The sequence below is a fragment of the Vicugna pacos genome, chromosome 14 (assembly GCF_048564905.1).
Source record: "Vicugna pacos chromosome 14, VicPac4, whole genome shotgun sequence".
Taxonomy (NCBI): domain Eukaryota; kingdom Metazoa; phylum Chordata; class Mammalia; order Artiodactyla; family Camelidae; genus Vicugna; species Vicugna pacos.
Window position 1 is genome coordinate 14,893,780 of NC_133000.1, and position 21,066 is coordinate 14,914,845.

General features: G+C 36.8%; 1 protein-coding gene across 1 annotated transcript; it reads left to right on the plus strand.

Annotated features, from left to right (window-relative positions):
- Window positions 1-6,670: 6,670 nt before the first annotated feature.
- SPRYD7 (SPRY domain containing 7) lies at window positions 6,671-19,832 on the plus strand. Its single transcript, XM_006210138.4, has 5 exons — window positions 6,671-6,985; window positions 11,275-11,391; window positions 12,824-12,990; window positions 16,878-16,980; window positions 19,658-19,832. Exons 1-5 carry the CDS (start codon window positions 6,880-6,882, stop codon window positions 19,753-19,755), a joined length of 591 nt encoding a protein of 196 aa, XP_006210200.2. The 5' UTR covers window positions 6,671-6,879; the 3' UTR covers window positions 19,756-19,832.
- The last annotated feature ends 1,234 nt before the right edge of the window (window positions 19,833-21,066 follow it).

Genomic DNA, 21,066 nt, shown 5'->3' on the forward strand with positions numbered 1-21,066 from the left:
AGATGATAGTGACAAAAAGACAGACATACAGGTCAATGAAACAGAATAGAGAGCCCAGAAATAATCCCTCACACGTACAGTAAAACAATCTTCAACAAAGATTCCAAGGCTACATAACAGAGAAAGGATAGTATCTTCAATAAATGCTTTTGGGAAAACTGGATGTCCACATGCAAAACAATGAAGTTGGACCCTTACCTTACAGTACATACAAAAATTAACTCAAAAACGACTTAAATATGAAGCCTTCAACTATGAAACTCTTAGAAGAAAGCACAGAGGAAAAGCTTCATGATGTTGGGTTTGGCAGTGGTTTATTGGCTATGACATCAAAAACACAAGCAACAAGAGCAAGAATAGACAAACGGGACTATGTCAAAGTTTAAAACTTCTGTACAGTAAAAGAAACCGTCAACAGAGTGAAGAGGCAACCTACAGAATGGGAGAAAATATTTGCAAACCATGTATCTAATAAGGTGTTAATATCCAGAATACATAAAAAACTCCTACAACTCAACAACAAAAAACCCCAATCCAATTTAAAAATGGGCAAAGCATTTGAACAGACAGTTCTCCAAAGAAGATATACAAATGACCAACAAGCATATGAAAAGATGCTTAACATCTAATCATCAGGGAAATAAAGATCAAATCGTGAAATATCAACTGATACCCATTAGGACAGCCACTATCAAAGAAACAGAAAATAACAAATGTTGGTGAGGATGCAGAGAAATTGGAAACCTTGTGCACTGTTGGTGGGAGATTAAAATGGGGCATCTCCTCTAGAAAACAATATGGAGGTTCATCAAAAAATTAAATGTAGTCTTACCATGTGATTCAGCAATCCCCTTCTGGGTATATATCCAAAAGAAATAAAGCATGATCTCAAAGAGATATTTGCACATCTGTGTTCATTGGAGCACTGTTCTCAATAGCCAAGAGGTGGAAGCAACCTAAATCTTGCATATGACTAAATGTACATCAATGGATGAATGGATAAAGAAAATGTGGTATGTAGATCAGATATACAGAGACATAGACATATACAGACATACAGAGACATAGACATATACAGATAGAGATATAGATACAGAGCTACCTAGGAACTGGGATTGCACAGAAGCTTGGAGGATGCTCAAGGTACAAATTTACCAAAACATTGTATTTCCTGTAAAGAGATGCAGTCTCTAGGCAAAAGTGTTTTAAGCCCAAAAGCCTTATGATCAAAAGCATCATAGTCCTTGAGAAAATTATTATGAAGCATTTGTCATAATTCCCCAGTCAGTAACCCAGATCATAATTTCTACCATGACTCAGCTCATCTTTAGGGACTGAAAAACAATCTTTCTCATGTGTATGAGAAATATTGAGAGGCACTGAGATGGGGTCCTCAGAGTTACAAGCCTGCCACTGCCAGTCTCTAGCTGCTTGACTTTGGACACCACTGATGTCTCAGAAATCTATTTGTAAATGGGGATACTAGTACCTCCCTTTATAGAATTGGTGGGAGGACTGAGGAGGACTACAGATAATTCAGCACTGTGCTCAGCACATAGAAGGTCCACCAAAACACTGAGTACGATGGTGATGGTGATTTGCCCTTTCTGACTTGGGGCCATTTTCAACACACTTAATCTTGCATATGACTTGAATAGTTTTGTCTGATTTGTCTGGGATAAGGGAGTTTTTCTTCCTGAATTCCAAAACTACATTAATTAGGCATCAAGAACCTCCATTCCCAACCTCAATTGGAATAAGTTATTTCTGCACTAAAACAAAGTGATGAATAAAGTGGAGCAGGGTAACTCTACTTGTTTTGTTTTTTCAAAGAGTTTCCCCATTTTTTCGTCATGAGAGGTCATTACATCGGCAGCGTGTGAGAATAACTGCCTCTCCAACAGAGTGCATCATTGAAGTTTTGGGCGTTTGACAATCTAATACTTAAGAAGTGGTATATTGATTTTTTTTTGGTAAGCTATTCTGAAAAATGTTTTAAGTATAAAATTTCATTAATATGAAACAGTATTTCCTCCAAGTAATTTAAATATCTCTTATGAGTAAGGTTGAGTATCTTTTCACATGTTTAAAGACCATTGGCTTTTCTTTATCTGTGAACTGACTGCTCATATCTGTTCCCATTTTTCTAGAAATTGTTCCTCTCTTTCCTCTCAATTTTTAGGAGCTCTTTAAATTTTAGAGTATTAACTCCTCGAGAATTCATGGCAACATTGTGTTTAGTTTGTCAGCTGTCTAAATTACTTTGGAATACTTTGTCAGGGTTCCAGAGTTAATGGGACTTAAACGAAGCCACTCACTAACCGACCAGAATGTCGATTTATTAATTTACAACATGTAATATTCCCTTCCACTACCATTAATACCCCATTTCTGCTGTTCTAGGTACCTTCTTCCTGGTATCAGAATTCCTGAGAAACCAATGATGGGTGAAGAGGTTATTAAGTGACAGTATCAAAAGCTACTTCAACTGTATAGACCTCTATGTGCCTGCCTTCCCTTTTCTAAGGATGAATCGTCCATGCTCTTACTGAAGGTCGACTCCACCATCCATATTTTAGTTCCTACCCTCCCCTAGCTTGCTCAAGGATATGGTTCTAACAATTCTTCTTTCTCTTGAATAATGAGTTTTCCCTTCACTATTGGATCCCTCCCTATCAGCATTCAAACAAATAGTAATAGCTCCCATCTTTAAAACAAAAATTCTAGACCCCACGATGTTTTGGACTCCACACATCTCCATCCAACTACCACTCCACTTCTCTGCTCTCTTGTACAGTTTAAAAAAATAAAAAGAGTTGTCTATTCCTATTGTGTCGACTTCCTCTCTTCCCATCTCCTGTTGTACCCACTCTAGTTAGGCTTTTTGTCCCTACCGTCACATCATTCATCAGGTTCGCCAATGACATCCATGTTCCTAAATCCAGTGGCCATTCTCAGTCCTCACTTTATCCATCCTCTCAGTAGCATATGACACAATTGTTCACTCCCTCCTTCTTGAAAGTCTTTCTTCATTTGGTTTTTGACATGATATTCTCTCTTGCTTCTCTCCCTACCCCGCTGGCCTCCTTTTTAAAAAAAATCCCCAATGTCTCTTTTTCCTAATCATTGTAGTTGTACTTAGAGTCTAAATTGGTGAGGAAAAGGTATTTAGAAGTACACTAGGACACTTGCATTTTAAGTAAGAGAGCTTGAGGTTGGGGAGTGACAGCCTGCTTTATCTTCCACAGAAGAGGAGATTAAGGTACAGTTCTTCCAAATTGAAAGTTTTTGGTAAATCACATTTTTTTACTCCTGAGGACCTTATTTATAGAGCAATTGCTATTGGCTTCTTTTTCTTCCTTTCAATTAAAAAAAATTGTTCTGCTTTATCTTCTGTTATTCTTATTTTTCTATACCTCTATCAAATTCCTTTATTCTACCTCATCTTCTTTTCCCTTCCTAATGCCAGATCTCTATATTTTCCAAGTCTCCAACCTAGCTTAAGCGTCTTAGCAATTGAAAGTACTAAATATCCTTTTCTTTGGGCCATTTAGAGACACCCTATGAAGGACACCCCTGGAAAATATTCGATGGTGCTGCTAACAGCAGAGCTGCACGATGACTAATGTCAGTCTGTTGGAAGTAGAAGGTTCTCAGTGTTATTTTTCTCATTAATATTTGGTTGTTGAATATAGGTAATTTACCTTATAATTCTGGAAACTCAGATTAAATGAGTGCAATTAACGCCAGGTAAATTTAATATCAACTTCTGAGGTAAGAGGAGAGAAGGGAACAAATGAAAATTGGGAATTTATTCTTAAATGTAGCGCTCTAGGGAGTCTGTCTGCATAGTGGCTAAGAACATAGACCCGAGAGCCTGACTTGTCTGGGTTTGTATTCAACTTCATCCCTTATGGACAATGTGACTTTGGGCATGTTTCTTATCTTTTCTTTGCCTCAGTTTCCTCATCTGTAAAGTGGAGGACAGTCTGACCTCATGGAGTTGTTACAAGGATTAAATTAGTTTCGAAAAAGTACTTCAAACAGTGCCTGGCAATAGTAAATACCACATAAATATCAGTTACTATTACTCAAAATTATAATGATGAATAGATCAAGGCCCAGAAACATTTTTAGTTTTTAGAAGTATGAGGTTTTTGTAATGTTTATGATTTTTAAAAAGATCACAAATGTGGCTTGGATTACTCCAAGAAAAAAAGTTTGGCTTAATAACTGATAAATGAGCTTTTAAGAAAGAAACCATTTTGTATGACCCAATACAGAGAGTAAAGTTCACCAACAGGAGATGTCTGACTGGCATAAAAACCATTAAAGACAATTCTGAGAGTGATATTAAACTCAACTCGGAAACACATGCTTTACATTACTGTCCTATCAGTTCTTGAGTTCCTGGCGTATGTTGCTGAAGCAGACAGACTTTTTTTTTCAAGTAGTCATTCTCTGTTATTGCTTTTGACTTAGATAAACGACCTTCTAACTAAGTGTTGGGAAACTTTTTGTAGGCTTTACTTGTGATTGTTATTTAAAGTGATAGCTGTGAAAGACTGTCAAAATATCTCTAACATTGTGCTTTTCAAAACGAAGGGAAAATTTCTTTGAAAATAATAATGAAAGGACAATAGAATCCCTGACATAAGACAGAATAAGGTCTGTGAGTTCATGGATGGCATTCATCTGCCAAGACAGGGAAGTCTGTTTCAGGAGCTAACCGGTTTTGCTTGCTTCACACTGCTGAGTACACTTGAGTTGCTACAATGGGGGCAAAGTGCACTGGGCAGTGCCCTAGCAAATTACTTTTGCAGCCAGGAAAGACTATGGTAATTCTGTCTCAACAGTGAAGGCCAATTCATAGCCATCTAATAGTCTGGCTTTTCATTAAAGATGTGACTAACTTAAATGGCCTGAATGTTTATTATATATTTAAAACATGTACCACTTTTAATAATATTTCTGAATAAATATTTTACAACAACTAATTTTATTTTATTGCCTATATATGAGTTATGGCAGCTTATGGCCAATTTGGAGATTAATAAAAAATACAAAAATAAAGTGCAAATCTGAATTTTGAACTGAAAGCAAGTTTAAGAAGATTGTTGCATTAATTGCAAGAGTTGGAACGTCAGAATTTGAGAGGCAGCATGATCTGGTGGAGCAAATACAGGTTTAGGAGTCAGACTGATGGCTTTGAATCCCACCTCATTTGTTTCCTAGTCATCGGAAGCTACACAAATTATGTAATCTATCCAAGCCTACTTCCTTGTCTATAAAATAGGGACGATATTCACTCTGAAAACTTTAGAGAATTCAATTAGATAAATATGTGAAAAACTGCCCACCTCACAAACAGGCAGAAAAACGTTTTCTCTCGAATACTCTATTCAGCTCTCCACTCCTTCCCAATGGAAAAAACTAGAATGCTAACACTATAATGGTTAAGATTTTCAGTAAAAGATAATTCCACGTGTAAAATAATTACCAAGAAAGTATTTTACAAGCAGTAATGGGTTTAAAAATCACATTGGTTATTAATTCTATAATAACTAAACCTCAGTGTACAAAACTTGGAGGTTTTCGTAGGTATTGTAATGAAAACACCATTTGTATAAACATCAAAGAGACCCAGGACCCTGAAAAAATTCTCATTCTAAGAAAAATTCTCCATAAAGGATATTTGTACTCAGGTTACTAAAAAGTTACGTGGAGGAACCCATTACATTTTAAGGGGACATTTTGCATCCGGTTTCCCGGGCCTTGAACCATAGGTAACTCTTCAGGGTGGAAACTTTATTTGGGAATAGAGGTTTGAACCAGGTTAATTCTACAGGTCGTCCCAGACCATCTCCAAGCGCCAAGTGGTATCTGAAGATGAAAAATGGGTCAGGGACAGATAATCTAAGTAAGCACAGAGAGCACAGGTGCCGGCCATGGGAAGCCCCTAAAGTGGAAGCAGGAAGAAACAGGCGGTAGGAACTGAGGACTTTCCTCCGTTGTCCCCGCAGCCGTCCCGCTGCCTCCTGGGTCCCCATCACACTCATCAGAACCTCAGTCCACCAAGAGGGTGAGCTTGGAAGAGGCCGGTCAAGAATTGCCCTTACGGCCCGCCCCAGTGTCCCCCTTCTAGGGTAGCCTTTTGCGCGCCCGCGCCCGCGCGGCACCAAGTGCCACGGAAAGCGCGTCTCTGCACCTAAAATGCAGCAGGGCCGACAACTTAAAGCCCAGGGTGCACGTCCATGGTGCAATCACAGCCATTACTTCTGGGCCCTGTGCGTCTGTTTAGGATTTGACAAAATTCTTCAGAAGCCAGAGAGTGTGGTGGGGGCTCTCGGTCGAGGCAAAGTTCTCTGTCCTGGGAGCGCAGGGGAAATCTTGGGGCTCTTTTAAATAAGTTCCCCTCCCCCAGCCAGATTTGCCTCTGTCAATTCATCCCTAAAGATAATGACGAAGTTGGGGGCAGAGTTTTTGAAATAGAGCATCCGAGGACCCCCCGGGCGTACGCAGGACTGGGACAACCTCGCGCACCAGTCAGTATTGGGATACACAAGCGGGGCCAACCCAAAGAAAAAGCACCCTGCGCGCAGGCGCACGCCGTCTCCCGCCCATCAGCCTGTCCGTCACACCCTCTGCCCCGCCCCGTCCCTAGCCCCGCCCCGCCCGCCCGTATCTTCCGCCCAGGCCGGCTTCGCCTTATCGTGCGCTGCGCCCTCCCCACCTGGGGCGTCGCTGTACCGGCCTCCCGCTCCACCCAGACCCCCTCCGGCGCTCGGGCGGAGGCAGGAGGCGGAGCGGAGGGGTGGGGGGCGGTGTCGCGGCGGTCCAGGGGCGGCAGGCGGCGGCGGCGGCGGCGGTCCTTGAGACATGGCAGCCTCTGTGTTCTGCTGCCTGCGGTGCTGCAGAGATGGCGGGACGGGCCACATCCCTCTGAAGGAGATGCCGGCCGTGCAGCTGGACACGCAGCACATGGGTAAGGGCCCTCCCTTCCCCAGACCCAACGGCCCACCCCGGGTCGGGCGCGGCGGGACAGGGGCAGTCGGGGGTCGCGGGGACCACACGCGGCCGGGCCTTGCCCGGCTCCGGCCCCTGCTCCCCGCCCTGCGACGCTGCCGTCGACCGGATTTGGCCTCGCGGATTTATCTCCTTAGGACTGCGGCCGACTCCATCTCGGCCCGGTTCCGTGTTCAGGGCTACGCAGCCCTGTTTGCGCTTGTCTTAGGGAGATGTGTGTGTGGACCTACCCATTTTCACAGGAATCTCCTCCGAGCTGCCGCCTCCTGAGACTCGTCCCACGTACATAGGCGAGAGGAGCGGGGAATGTCCTGGTGCTCCTCCTACAGTGCCTGTCCTGCTCCAATCATATCCCACACATTTTCAGAATATTTTAGGTCTGACCTCAGCTGCTGCTTCTGCCCTGACAGCTTTCTCTCAGCCTATTAGTTATCGATTTTATTTGAAACGATTTTCCTCTCACCTTTTAAAAGTCAAAACAAGGCAAATTGCAGAAGCCTGAAGTCACAGCTCAGGTCAGAACTTGTCATTTCAGCTAAAACCTCCCATTGTCCGACTCCTCCTTAGTCACGGTTCGAGGTGTTGTAATTTCATCTGACTGGCCTCTTCCCAGCAGGTCAGGCTATTGCAAAAAATAAAACAGCACTTTGCTCCTTGGCATCTATGTTTTTTCCTTCCAATTTCTGTTCCCCTCTGTAGCCTCTGTCACCACCCTATTACTCTTTCTATTCTTAGGCTGGTCCCATGTAGTTCCCTACTTCTAGAGTATGGTTCGAGGAGAGATTTTCCATTATAGTTATTTCAGAATATTGTGTTCTTGTGGATTATTCTGTTCTAAATATACATCTGCACTTTAGGTTTTTCCCATCTCCCTTTGGCTAAAGGACAGCGCATTGAAATAACAAAGGAAATTTTTAATATTCATAGCAAAACCCTCTTCTGCCCAGATTCTTTATAATTCTAGAAACACTCTGCTCATTATATTTATATAGCATGTACTAAACCACAGATGTGATCATTGTATACCACTTTGTACGTGGGTATTTACTTTTGATTCTTAGGTCTCCCAAGTGTAATACAGAACCTTAATACGTAAATATATGTATGTATACATATATCTCTTTAAATTATTTTTTATTCATCATCATTTATAGACAGCGGATGTTCAAATTCTATGACTTTCCTCAGAAAATGTTTCCATTTCATCTGTTCATTCACTCAACTGATATTTATTGAGTGACTATCAGATGGCAGGCATTGTTTTCGATGCTGGGAATACAGTAAAGGAAAACCACATGTAGTTCCTGGAGCTGTAGCTCTTTCTGTCTCTACTACAAAACTCGTGAATTACTACAATCTGCTCTTTAAAATATACCTTTTCTCTGATCCCTTCTTCCATGAAGAGCTGGTCACTGTACTCATTCCACTATGTTCTCCTTTTTTAAAGCTGCCCAGCATCTTTCAGTAGAGTAATGTCACTCCCCAGTTTTCTACCTGCATGGAAATTTTTTCTTAACCTGTCTTCCAGTAAATTCAAGTTCTTCAGTCACAGAAGTCTGATTTTAGAAACTGAATAATTGGAGAGGCTATCAAGCTAGGAATAGGTTTCAAGCATGAATTGATCTTAAGTTGAAAATATGAGAAGCACACTGAGCAAGTATGCATGTACTTGGATATGTGAAAGGTTTTATTAGATAACCTAAACAATGTGATTGCCTTTTTTTTTTAAAGAAAGTAATCTATTCATTTCATATCCAAAGGAACGTCTTAAAGTTGTCACTTATTTGGGTGATGCTGCATAACTTGAAACCATTTGGAATTCCTCTTGGTATTTTCTGTGGCGTAGTTTTTGTAAATATCTTCATTTTTGCCACAACCTCCGTATGTAATTGTGAATTGACTTTTTAGAAATGAAAGTCTTCCAGGGTAGCTACTTTGAAAAGGATGTCATTCATTTGGAAATACCTAATATTTCTTTAAAAATACACTTTCGCTATGTTTATATATGTTTTGGTTGTACTCAGATTTGTTTTGACTTTCTAAGCAATACTGATAATTAATAAAATTACACAAATCATATAGATCTAGGTATAGGATACATTTATACTGAAAAAGAGAAATGGAATAAGCTTAAAATAATTCCCTAATAATTCACAAACATTCCAGAATGGTCTCTGAATCTATCCATCTTTCTATATAAAACATCTCAGTACCTAGCAGAATACCTTGGAGATAAGAAAATAATACCATATTCAGAGTTGGTTCTGTGGTTCCATCTCAGAGTTATGTATGAGAACCATAGAGCATTTCCGGGTAAGAAAAAAATGCCACTTATTGGCATAATTCTTTGAAATGTCTTTCATTTAAGATGCTTTCAGTTATAAGCAGTTAAACCTGCAACTCAAAATTGTTGAAAGAATGGAGGAAATTTATTGGTTTATGTAAATTAAAAGAGCACACAGGCAGCACTAGCTTCAGGAAAGACCTAGCGCTGCCAAGGACTGGGCTTCTTTTCATCTCTTTCTTCTGCTTTCTGCTACTTATTCCTGAAGGCTGATGTCCGTGATAACTTGCAGCCTCTCCATGGGCTGTAGGCTTCCTCATTCAGGTCCAGCAAGAATGAGTGAGTCTGTTCCTTCATTCTCTCTGCAAAAGTCCTGAGACTATCTGTGATGGTAGTGGTTTAGGTCGTATAAGTGGTTTTTACCCAGTCACTGTGGCCAAAAAATGTGGAATGCACTGATTGCCTTAACTTAGGTCAAAGCTGTACCCCTAAAGCCGGAGATTGAGTAAGCTTCCTTGGAACTGTTTTGATCTCCAGGGGGAAGTCTGTTGGGAAAGGGAAAACAGATACTACATGTCCACTACAAAGTGCTTAGCAGAGCATATTCATTTATTTCTGTATCAGTTATTTGTCGAGCGTCTGCCGGATACCAAGTACTCCGTGGTCTTTGCCATCAAGGAGGAGTTGGGCCCTGGATGCTCTCCAGTTGAAGCTGCTGGAGGCATATAAGACAGCCAGATGTAAATTATGTATAAAGACACTCTCCCAGAATTTGGGGTGTAACGTTTGTAATTAGAAAAAAATGAATACTAATGAATTTTTAATAATTATATAATAGGATCTTAGTTTTATCTTATTTAAGAGAGTATCTCTCTTATATTAACTAGTTTAGAATTGTAATGGAATCAGAAAATTTGGTATTTCTCTTATGTATTTGTCCCAAATAATTTTTTGTTTAAGTATGAATTCAACAGTGACTTAATGAGAGACCAGCCTCCCTGTTAATATCTTTTGTTTCTATGCTGTAGTTTTATTTAACCCCCACTGGAGGAGTTCCCTACAGTTTTCATAGCCAGATCTACTTGGCTTGTACACTTAACCGCCAGCAAAGTCATACTGGTCAAAGATCTTGGGAGTCACATGCCTTGATGTTATGGGATATTTCTTGCATATTAGAATTATGTTAAGTTCCTTCATGTTCTCTGATATACATGCTTTCCTAATTGGAAAAGAATTGGTATTGGAGTCACATCATCAAGAGACTGTTTTTCTCACTCTCATCTATCACATTATTTGAGCTAAACTAAAAATTTTGCATGAGAATAAAATGCATTTAATGATGTTAAAACCTCATTTACATATTTGCAATGTGATTGACAGCAGCTATCTTGTAAGATCCAAAAATTAGCATTTTTCCATGTCAGCTCTTTAAACATGGATGTATGTTCCTTTTTATATCTCACTAATCTTCAGTGCTTACTTGACCAGTGCACTAGCATCGGGCTTTGTACCTAGTAGACATTCAGTCAGTTTTTAATAGATTGTTTTAATTCATTTGAATTTTATTGAAAATTGTACTGATTTGCCAAAGTTTAAGTGTTTTATGTTTTTAATTAAATTAAGAGATTTATGAAATCATCAAATTGATTCATTGGCTAAAATTAGAGAGTCTACTTCTACTTTAAGTGTTTAAATATTCAGTATAATTCAGAGTTATCACTGTGTATTTGAAACTGCCTAATTAAACACGATTTCTAGCCGTAAATTAATATTAAATATAAATGTTCTTCCAGGGGGAAAAGTGAATTAAATATTTATATAATTTATCAATATTTTCGTATTTCAGAGCATGTATAGTGGCCCTATTTTTTGTAGACCAAAAATTAAAAGTGAAACAGAAATTGACCTTGACTGTTGGATAAGAGAATACGAAACTTTACATGGTGTCTGTATTTTTTGTTCAGGAACAGATGTTGTCATTGTAAAAAATGGAAGAAGAATATGTGGAACAGGAGGTTGTTTAGCCAGTGCACCTTTACATCAAAACAAGAGCTACTTTGAATTCAAAATCCAGTCCACAGGTTGGTATAATGGTACTTTACTACTATAAGTCCTAATTATTCTATTAGGATTAATTTTCAATATATGAAAAACCTTAATGAGGTAATAAAAAAGCACTAAACTCTTACTTAGAAGATGTTTTTCTTTCACCTCCTGTTGTGCAATCCTGGTTTAATTAGTTAATTTAGTTAAATTACGTTCAGTTTTCTCATCTATGCAATGGATCACAGGAGCTGCTCTTTCTGCATCACATGAACCATATGTATAAAGCGTTTTAAAGACAGGACATACTGGATCAGTATAAGGCGTGAGCATTATTATTAATATAGTTAATTATTAATGGCAGCTAGATAAGCATTTATGATGTAGACTCTTGCTATTTTATCTTAGGATAAAATTAATCTTATGGTTTAACTCTTGATAAGATTCCCTGATTCCATGTTTTTGGAAGCAATTGGCAGACTTAGAAATCTGCTAGAAGTCTAAATAAAGACTCTTAAAATTTATGAATCTGTACACCTGTAAATCAACTTTTCTTCAATCAAAAATTTTTTAAACTGAAGTTTCTTGAGTTGTAGGGCAATTCTACATGAGTATTACTGACAGTTATTAATGAGTTAACTTGTGGCAGTGTTGACTGTGGGGAAACTTTTCTAAGGCTTTATTATAAGAAACTTCTCGTGAAAAGTGGCATGAATGATATAGGTACAGAATGGGAAAACTTGAGTGGAGTAAATTAATTCTACTCTTACTCTTACTTGAGAATGACATAAAACATCCCTCTGGGGCTTGTTTTTTAACCTCATTTTAAATACTGATTTTCTTAAGTATGTGAAAGAAATGTGAATCTGTCCTCCATTCTCTTGTAAATTAACTCACTGGCTGTGAAATGTCTCTGGTTACTGTGATCTCAAGAATAACATACCCTTTCTCAAGAGAAGCAAATATTTCCTTGAGCATTAAATCTGATACAAATTTTTACATGGATTTTCTGTAAAGGAAGGGATCCTCAATGATATCTCTGAAATAAATTCATTGTTGGAATTTGTAGCATTCATCTCTCAATAAAAGCTTCAGGCATTTGTGCCAAAGTATATCGCAGTGTGCACAGCTCTTAGGAGGAAAGGTGGTACTGTTAGAATCCATAGTTCACAAGTGAGGAAGCAGAGAGAGATGAAGTAACGTGCCCCAGTGACACAGCAAAGTCAGCATTTAGACCAAGGTAGTATGACTCCAGGGCCCACTCTCTTACTGCTCAGGCTGTGCTACATCTGCAGAGAACATAGTGTAGTTTACAAACTACTTTTAAAAGATTTTTTTTTTAGAGATTAACAAAAAATAGTTTAGTGATAATACACCACTTTCATTAAAAACAATTTACACTCTTGAAACAACTGCTTTCATATTTGTATTCTTCAGATTTGGGGAACATTTAAACTATTATGTTTTTAGGAATCTGGGGTATTGGCGTTGCAACCCAGAAGGTTAACTTGAATCAGATCCCTCTTGGCCGAGATGTGCACAGTCTGGTGATGAGAAATGATGGCGCCCTGTACCACAACAACGAGGAGAAAAACAGGCTGCCAGCAAACAGCCTTCCACAGGAGGGAGATGTGGTGGTGAGTTTCCTTGTGGCGTTTGTTTTCCACCGTAAATTATTAAACTTGAACTGCTTCTAGTATATTTAGTTTTCCCTGGGAGTTTGTGGTTTGAATTCCAGAGCACCGGGATTGGATCGAATGAGGTAGTACATTTTCCAGAGAGAGCGCTGATGTGGAGGCTGCTGCCTTACCTCACTGCCCTCTCCTTTCTCCAGCCGCCACTGGCCAGGAAGATCAGCGTGAACCCTTCTTTCCACTTAGGAGAAATTATGACGGGTTGGCTGCTGATGAACATTTCCTGCTTCTCTCACATAAAAGAAATCTTGGCCCACAATTGTAAGAATTGGTGACCCTTTATTAGAAAATATTAGGTATTTTTGCAGCTGGAGACCTCTTAGAGAAAATTTTGACATTTACTACTTAACTTGTTATGATCTTCTGTTAAAGAATTAACAGCATTTTATCAAGAGTGTTGGTCCTCGTTAAACTTACACTTTTAAAACTTCCTTCACTTTCAGAACTCTTCAAAGAACTGGACTCAGAATCCTAAGCCTTGATTGTAGAAAAGTTTTTTTTGGAAAACAGAGGATAGGAGGGGATACATATTATTAAGACTTCTTTATTTTTATTCCCAACTATGTACATTTAAGTCTTTACCGAAGCTACAGTACTGAAAATGTAATCCAGAGATCCCTTTCTGTCTTTTCCAGATACTTCCTTTCAAATGGTATTATCCAAAAACCCTACACACTGAGTTCAGGCCATTAGCTATTGATTGAGAACAGGATTCTTGGGGCCTGTTTTAGCAAAGGTGCATTATACACAGAGCCTTGGGTTCCTGGCTCTCGTACCAAGTTGAAAGGAAACTAAATAATGAGGGAGAGTTCCTAATAATAAGATGACACAGACAAAGGAAATCCAGATTATTAAATTAAAGAAATAAACAGTATTTTGGAGACAGAGTGAAGGAAGATGTGAAAATGAAGATTTTTAATTATGGTCTGATCTTTCTCCTCTTTTCTGCAATTTAAAAAACGTGAAGAACAATTTTTAATTAGGTAAATTTTTGAAAGTATGTTTTTCCTAAATTAACTAAAGAAAACAAGGAAACTAAAGGCATAAACCATTTTAAAAATCTGCTTTCCCCTATTCTTCTTTTGAATAGTTGGCTCTGAATTTGTAGATCATTGCCAGATGTCCATAATATGGAACACCCTTACTGAAATGGTTATTTCTTGAAAGAGAATCTTGAAGTCAAGTTAGTGCCATCAACCTGTTTACACTAAAAAATGAAATTCAAACATAAAAAAGGATAATCAGTAACAAATGTTTTTCTTTGTTGATGTGCTGAACTTCTGCTGTGTGTTGTTCTTGCCCTCCTAACTCATTCCTTGAGATGACTGATACCTCAAATTGACAGAGTTAAGAATGTCGTTTTTAGTCTGTCAGCATTATTAAATTAGACTTTGAGCTTTTATGCCCATTCTAATAAAAGGAGGACTCAGAAAGATGAAATATATGCAGGATCCTGAAAGGTAAAATATTATCCTACCATATTAACTTTGTCTGCCTAGTTCAAACACCTGAGAACAAATTTCACCAAATTACTGACAATGGCATAAGACAAGTGAAATGGATTATAAGACAGGAAAAACATTCTCATATGTGTAGAAGTTCAGTCATGTACCATTCTCTGAGGAGAAATCAAGAAAAATAAGCTTTCAACATCTAACCAAATGATTACAGGATAATCATACAGTACCTCCTACAGCTCTCCAGTACCCACTGCAGCACTCGGGGCGCACACCCGGAACAGCTTGTGCTTTTTTGACCCTTATCAATACAGTTTTGAAGAGTGCAAATTACATTTTAAAATTGCAGTTTTCAGTTTAATTTTAGAGAAGTTTTACAAACATTCTATGTAATAATAACAGCAGCAAACACTTCTCTAGCATCTGTTATGGGCCAGGTGCTCCCTTAAATTGTTTATTCCTCATAATGACCCTGTGAAATAGGTGGTACCATTATTACCATTTTACAGATCAAAGGGAAATTAACTTCTTATTTGGAATGATCCCAGGATTACAGTATGGGCAGTCGAATTTCAGAGTCTGTTCACCAAACCTGCAAACAATTATTGATAAACCCTTAGAACATGTCGAATATTTGGTATCATTATGACAGAATCAAACTTAGTTTCTAGATCATGTAAAAGGACAGATTAAGTTAGAAAATACTTGAATTTAAACTCTGCTGATGGAGGGTGGGGGTTCTTACATCCTTTCTCACTTCTTTCTTTGGGGTTGGGGATTGGTGCAGGAGGCTGGGGTTTGAAACTTACCTGAAATAGGTTATGCTGCCACCAGGTGGGAAAGGGTGATGGGGTTGCAACCTGCTGATCTGAACTGCTCGATTTCCTGTAGTCCTATAAAGAGAGTAACACACTTTGCAGTTTCTGTAAATACGTTTTTATTTTTAAAGTGAAAACAGACTTCTTTATTAAGTAAGCTAATCCTAGCTGTCATTTAGCTTTATTATTATATTTAAATACATAAACTGAAATGAAACAAACACACTGTTTATCTTCCTCAGTGTTTAGTCTAAACCCTGGCTTTGCTAAGATTTGAGGAGACTCTTTCATAGCACTTAACACATTGACTTATCTGGGCCTTTGCTGTCTTAACTGGAAAGTGAGGGCATTAAGACTAGGTCATCTGTAAGATCTTTTTCTATTTCTAAAAGCTTTTAAGTTCATATAATTTATCCAGAGTCAGAAATCCTTGAAGTGATTGCTTCTTGGTCTGTGATGATTTCTCTATTGAAAGGTCTCCACTACCTATTCTTAATTCTTCAAAAGAAAGCTCTCTTTTTGTCATCAATTAGTAACTATTGTACAAAGTTTTAAGCAGAGTTTTAAAAGTTGAAAAGTTTTAAAAAGTTTTGAATTGCATGGCAATTAAGAATAAGTATTCTGAAACCATACTTCATAGGTTTAGATCCCAGCTCTCCCACTTCCTAGCTGTGCAACCTTAGGTAAATTATTTAACCTCTCTGTGCTTCAGCTACCTCATCTATGATAAAATGGGGATGATAATAATACCTATCTTGTTGTGAGCATTAAATGAGTAAATATGAAGCACCTGGGATAGTGCTTGGTACATAATAAAGGTTATTAAAGTGTTTTCCAGCATTTTTATAACAATAATTGTTATCAATTATGATGTTTGTACCATTAATAATGTACAAAGTAATACATTTTTATTCTATTGTCTTTTTAAAAATCTTTTGAGCTGTTTTTCTGTTTTCCAGTTTGATACTAATTACCAATTCTATGCAGTTGTGAATACCAGCTTTACCTTGGTAATACACTTGGCATATTTCAAACCAAGGTAAAGAGTTACAGAAATATATTATTTCTTTTTGGAAATAAGTTGTATAAAGACAACTTGTCACAGTTGAAAACACTGACAGGTAATAATCTCTAATGGCGAAAACTTCGTTGTTTTCCCCCCAAAGATCAATTCTGCATGTAGAGAGTAGTGTTTTCTCTATGAGTTTAAAAGGGCTTTCTGCTTAACAATATGGAAGCACTTACATCATTTTAATATTTAAAATATAAAATCCAGATTATGTGAATATAATACTAGGATTTAAACTGATCTCATTAGTTTTACCTCTAATGTGGACTCGGGATTTTACCTTTCCCCCACACCACGTAATCACCACCAATTTTTTTGGCTCAGTTCAGGCACAATTCTACCAAGTTGTAAAACCTTAGTAAAAGCGAATGTGACATTTTGTTTATTTTTTTTATTTCCATGCTTCCCAGTCAGTGCCTTCTGACTATTTGGTTTTTATGGAACATTTCTATTTTTGCCCTTTTTAATATTTACTTTGCTTCCTAGGGTATTACATATGACCATGTAGAATTAAATGTGTATTTGAATGGAAAAAACATGCATTGTCCAGCATCAGGTATACGAGGGACCGTGTATCCAGTTGTTTATGGTAAGCTAAAATATTTCTAAATATTATTAAACATGTGTTAACTTTTGCTTGGCATTTTCATTTACTTTAAAACTATCATTTGGAAATCTGGACAATTAGGACCTTTGTGTATGGAATGTACTCTCTGTAGGTTATCACAGTCCCACTTTTCAGGACTAAGGAAGGTTTTTATTCCCCATGTATTTAAAAAATAAACTTGCTAAATACAGTGATTATACTTAAATATGTAATAATCATATTCCCTTTTACATCATGTAGTCTTATCTTCTAGAAAGTTCCAAAAAACTACAGAATTTACAAAAAGATATTTCTACCAGTTATTAGAAAGGGTTAGATGACCAGGGAATGTAACTATAAAGAATATTTTGAAATTAGGGATGGGAATTTCATATATGAGCATTGAGCATTAATTAACCTTTATAAAATTACCCTAATGTTAAAACTCTTCCAAGAGAAATTATAATGTAGAATGGTTTCATATTGATTGTTTTGCTTTTGATAACCATGTACTGTAGCTTCTATGCAAGTATGTCTCTCCAAAACTTGGGTTTATTAGAGATGACTCTGTACCACTTACTTTCATTTTTATTACAGAAAATTTGAAACATGTATGGAAGTAAAGAGAATAATGAACCCTCACGTACCCATCACCCATTTTCAAACAATTATCAGCTAGTAGTCAGTCAGGTTTCATCTCTTCCCAACATGGTCTTCACCTCTCCTCCTTGTATTATTTTGAGGCAAATGCCAGACATATCATTTTATATGTATCTCTAAAATATAAGGTATCTTTCTTTGTGAAAAAATATACATAAGCTCAGTGCCTTTATCACTCTATTCTGGTTCATTTTTTATATTATCAACTTTAAATCAACAGGTGTATAATTCTTCTGCCTATAGTTTTAGTAGATCGAAAACATTTTCTCATTTAATTACTTTAAGTTCTTAGACTAGAGCCATAATAAAAACTAACTTAACTTTTTTGTAGTAACTTACTAGAAAAGTAGCAGTGCTTTTTGGGGATGGCAGAAAAGTATACAATAACAAATACAAATATTTAGTAATTTCAGAATAACAACCAAAGCCTGTGCTTCACTTTTCAGTTAAGGTTTTCATTAATCTTCTTTTCTCCTAAATATTACTTTTCAGTGATTTTACCTTTCTGTGTCTTTGCATATAAAAATAAATTATTAAACGCAACAGGATAGTTTCCTTGCAATATTGGGTAAGCCTAAAAGAAATATCTTTATTGTAGCTTAATATTTAATGTAGCTTAATATTCATAATAGTTTAGCCTGAGAAATGAAATAAAAATTAGTAGAATGAGTTATACAAATGAGAGTAGCAAATGAGTTTTTTATTCTAAATTGTTTCCTTGATTCAGTATTATTTTTAACATAATAAAGTTAAAGATAGCAAATTACATATAGTAAATTAAATTGATATAAATCAGTCCAATTAAATCAAATATTTTAATAGTCCAATACTCTCAAAGATGAAAATGAAATTCAGATTCCCTTTCCATTTGTCGTCTATCCCACCCCTAATCCTGGATCCTTCCACCGCTTCACTGAAACCACCGTTGTTAAAATCACTAGTGACTTCATGAATGTCAAACCCAGTACTTAACTTTTTTCTTCTGCATTTATTATGAAATATAAAATATTTAGTAATGTGCATTAAACATATATGTGCAGTTTAACAAATGGCTGTAAAGTGGGCATCCATATTACTATAGTCAAGATAATGAACATATCAATCACCCCTAAAAGTTCCTTTCTGCTCCCTTATCATTTTTCCTGCTCACCTCCCCCCACCCCATCCCAGGAAGCTACTGTCTGCTTTCTGTCACTACCGATTATGCGTTTTTAGAGTATTATATAAATAGAATCATGCAGTTTGTATTCTTTTTGGTCTGGCTTTTACACTAAGCATAATTCTTTTAAGATTCATCTGTGTTCGTAGTAGCATAAATCAGTAACTCATTTTTATTACTGAATAATATAGCTCATGGTGTGGATATATCACAATTGGTTTTTTCCCTCACCTGTTAGTGGATGTTTAGGTTGTTTTTCAGTTTGAGGCCATTACAAATAAAGCTGCTGTGAACATTCATATACAAGTCTTTGTATGGATCTGTGCATTCATTTCTCTTGGGTAAATGCTGGTTATAAGGCCTGCAGTCTAGTTAGTAGTATTGTATTAACGTTACTTTTCTGGTTTGGGTATTGTTCTGTCGTTGTATAAGATGTTACTGCTGGGGGAAGCCAGATGAAGGGTACACAGGACTAACTGTATTATTTTTGCTACTTCTTGTGAATCTATCATTTTTTTAATAAAATATTTAAGAAATAATTCATCTTAATATATAAAATTGAGAAAATATAGATAGGTAAATAAGGAAGAAACTCAAATTACCCATATTTACATTATCTAGAAATAATTATTAGTAATATTTTGATATTTTGATTTCCTTTCAGTGTTTTAGGTAGATTTTATTCTTTGTTTGGAAATTTTTACCCAATAGGATCATGTTTTGTAACCCAGATAGCAGATGTGTTTGTTCTTCTTGCCTATTAACATTACTGCATTATGAAACAGTTAATTTTATAATTATGTATTCATTCAAATTAAGGTGTTTGCTTCTAATTTATTTTCTTTCTTTTTCTATCTCTAGTTGATGACAGTGCAATTTTGGATTGCCAGTTCAGTGAATTTTATCATACTCCTCCACCGGGTTTTGAAAAGATACTATTTGAACAGCAGATCTTCTGAATGTATTTGTTTTTGAAACTTGTATTTCTGCGCTGTTTAAAGTGTTTACCATTTAATAAAGCTTTATTTGACCTATAGATGAAAATATATTCTTAAAAATATGCCTGTTAATATTGTCTAAGGAACCAATGTATACAGTATATCACCCTGAAGTTGTGATTTAAAATACTTAACGTTTTGTGATATGAAATCAGCGTTTGGGGCACTTTATTTAATTCTTATTTAAATAAATATAAGTATGGGTTTGGTTAACAGTATTAAGTGGAAAAATGCACATAGATTTAAAAGGGAATCTTTCTTATGTAAAATATTTGTTTTGATAGAGATGTAGAGTGGGGTGGGTTTTTTGGTCGTTCTGAAGTTTAGACCTCACTAATAATTTTAAGTCTACAGTACAATAATTTTGTGTCTCAGTGTCTTTTTTAAATATAGTATAACAAGTGACATATATTATTGGCAACTTCATTTTTGGCTATTTATTTGCTATAAAATGTATTACTTTTCTTAACATTTTAATTGCTTATTTTGTCTGTATGTCATTGCTTTTAATTTTCTTTGTGAAAGGAGCTAAATGTTGTAGTAATTGTCAGAGCATTTTGTTGAAGACCTTCATGCCTCTTTACTTCGATACCTGAGTAAGTAGTGGTTGATTGGTGATGTGTACACGGCAAACGTTAGAATAGTATAATGCTTTAAACATAAATGTAAATGAGATTATTCTTTTAAGGACTTTTATTTAAATGTGCATTTTTCTGTAAAGAATAAAATAATAGTAATTAAGGAATATTCAGTACTATATTAAATATATGTCCTTCCTGTTTCGTTAATTATACAGTAAATTCATTTCACCCTTGATTATTTCAGAAGTTCATAAATAAGTGAATCCTCTCCATGACCCTGAGCCTTTGCCTAGTTTTCAGGAAGAATCCCTGTTCTTTAGATAACACCCCACTTAACTGAATGAATGATTGTACATATCTTTGGTACAATCTCCTTTCCAGATGAGCGTGCCAGCGACACGTACACCTCGCTCTTCTATCAACAGGGAGCTGTGTGTTGTACTAGAAGAACGTGGCTTTAGGATCAAGGGAGATTTGATTTGTAGTTTTGCCACTTGATCCCTTTGTCTCTTCAGGCAAGTTCCTCAGTCTCTCTGAGCACAGGTTCCCCATATATAAAAGGGATAATCATACCTGCTTGGTAAGATTCTGTAACTGGTTAAGTAAGGTAACATGGGTAGGACACCTTCATTACCATAGGCACTTAATGAATGTAGTATCTTTGTTGACCCTGCTCAGTGGTTTTCATAGT